This window comes from Wasmannia auropunctata, unplaced genomic scaffold (assembly GCF_000956235.1).
Source record: "Wasmannia auropunctata unplaced genomic scaffold, wasmannia.A_1.0 LD336103.1, whole genome shotgun sequence".
NCBI classification, from domain to species: Eukaryota; Metazoa; Arthropoda; class Insecta; order Hymenoptera; family Formicidae; genus Wasmannia; species Wasmannia auropunctata.
The window spans coordinates 1,767,395-1,768,199 of NW_012026787.1; the positions used below are offsets into that span (position 1 = coordinate 1,767,395).

Here is an 805-nt window from a genome sequence, read left to right on the forward strand (position 1 = left end):
TCCTCCACATCAACTTCCACGTCTTCGCGCACTCTATTCGCACGATGAGCCATTTGACACACTCTTTGACCGATTCATTAGACTTCCGAGGCACCTTCTGCGACACCGCGCGCTTTTAATGACCTCTTATACCTCTCGCCGCTTTTTTGTCTAAATCATTTTGTCGTCACATTTTCGTTGAGCCTATAAACAGCAGCCGCATATCGGCGCTTCTTTCTACAACTTCCTCTTCCCCTTATTATTATTATTATTATCTAATAGTGTCACGTAACAAAAGGACCGTCGATGTATACGTATATACACGAGAGTGGGTCTCGATTCGTCATTTTGCTAGAGCGACAAGTCTCAGTTCGACATTCTGCGAACCGACATGTACTGAATCAAGTGGTCGCCGTCACCGTCGTCGCATTTTCGTTGAGCCTATAAACAGCAGCCGCAAATCGGCGCTTCTTTCAACAACCTCCTCTTCCCCTTATTATTATTATCTAACGGTGTCACGTAGCAAAAGGACCGTCGATGTATACGTATATACACGGGAGTTGGTCTCGATTCGTCATTTTGCTAGAGCGACAAGTCTCACAAGGGAACCTCGCGAAGTGTCAAATTCTGATCTTAACGAAACTTTTTATTCATGTAGGTTGCCTAAATAGATGAATTTAGAAATTAGCAGTTGCGGCCCAAAAACGGTTTAAAGGGATGAAACCACCCCTTATATATAAATTAATTTTTCTTTTTTTCGTTATATCTCGAAAACTATTCAAGATATCAAAAAATGTTTTATACAAAAGTTTTACAGTAAAATTAC

At 41.1% G+C, this 805-nt stretch overlaps 1 protein-coding gene across 1 annotated transcript in view; it reads left to right on the forward strand.

The window, feature by feature from the left end:
• LOC105457927 overlaps positions 1 to 646 on the forward strand; it is a 4,010-nt gene extending 3,364 nt beyond the window's left edge. Inside the window, exon 2 of the mRNA XM_011702901.1 lies at positions 638 to 646. Within this exon, the coding sequence (XP_011701203.1) occupies positions 638 to 646 (9 nt within the window). The remainder of the gene's footprint in view (positions 1 to 637) is intronic.
• The last annotated feature ends 159 nt before the right edge of the window (positions 647 to 805 follow it).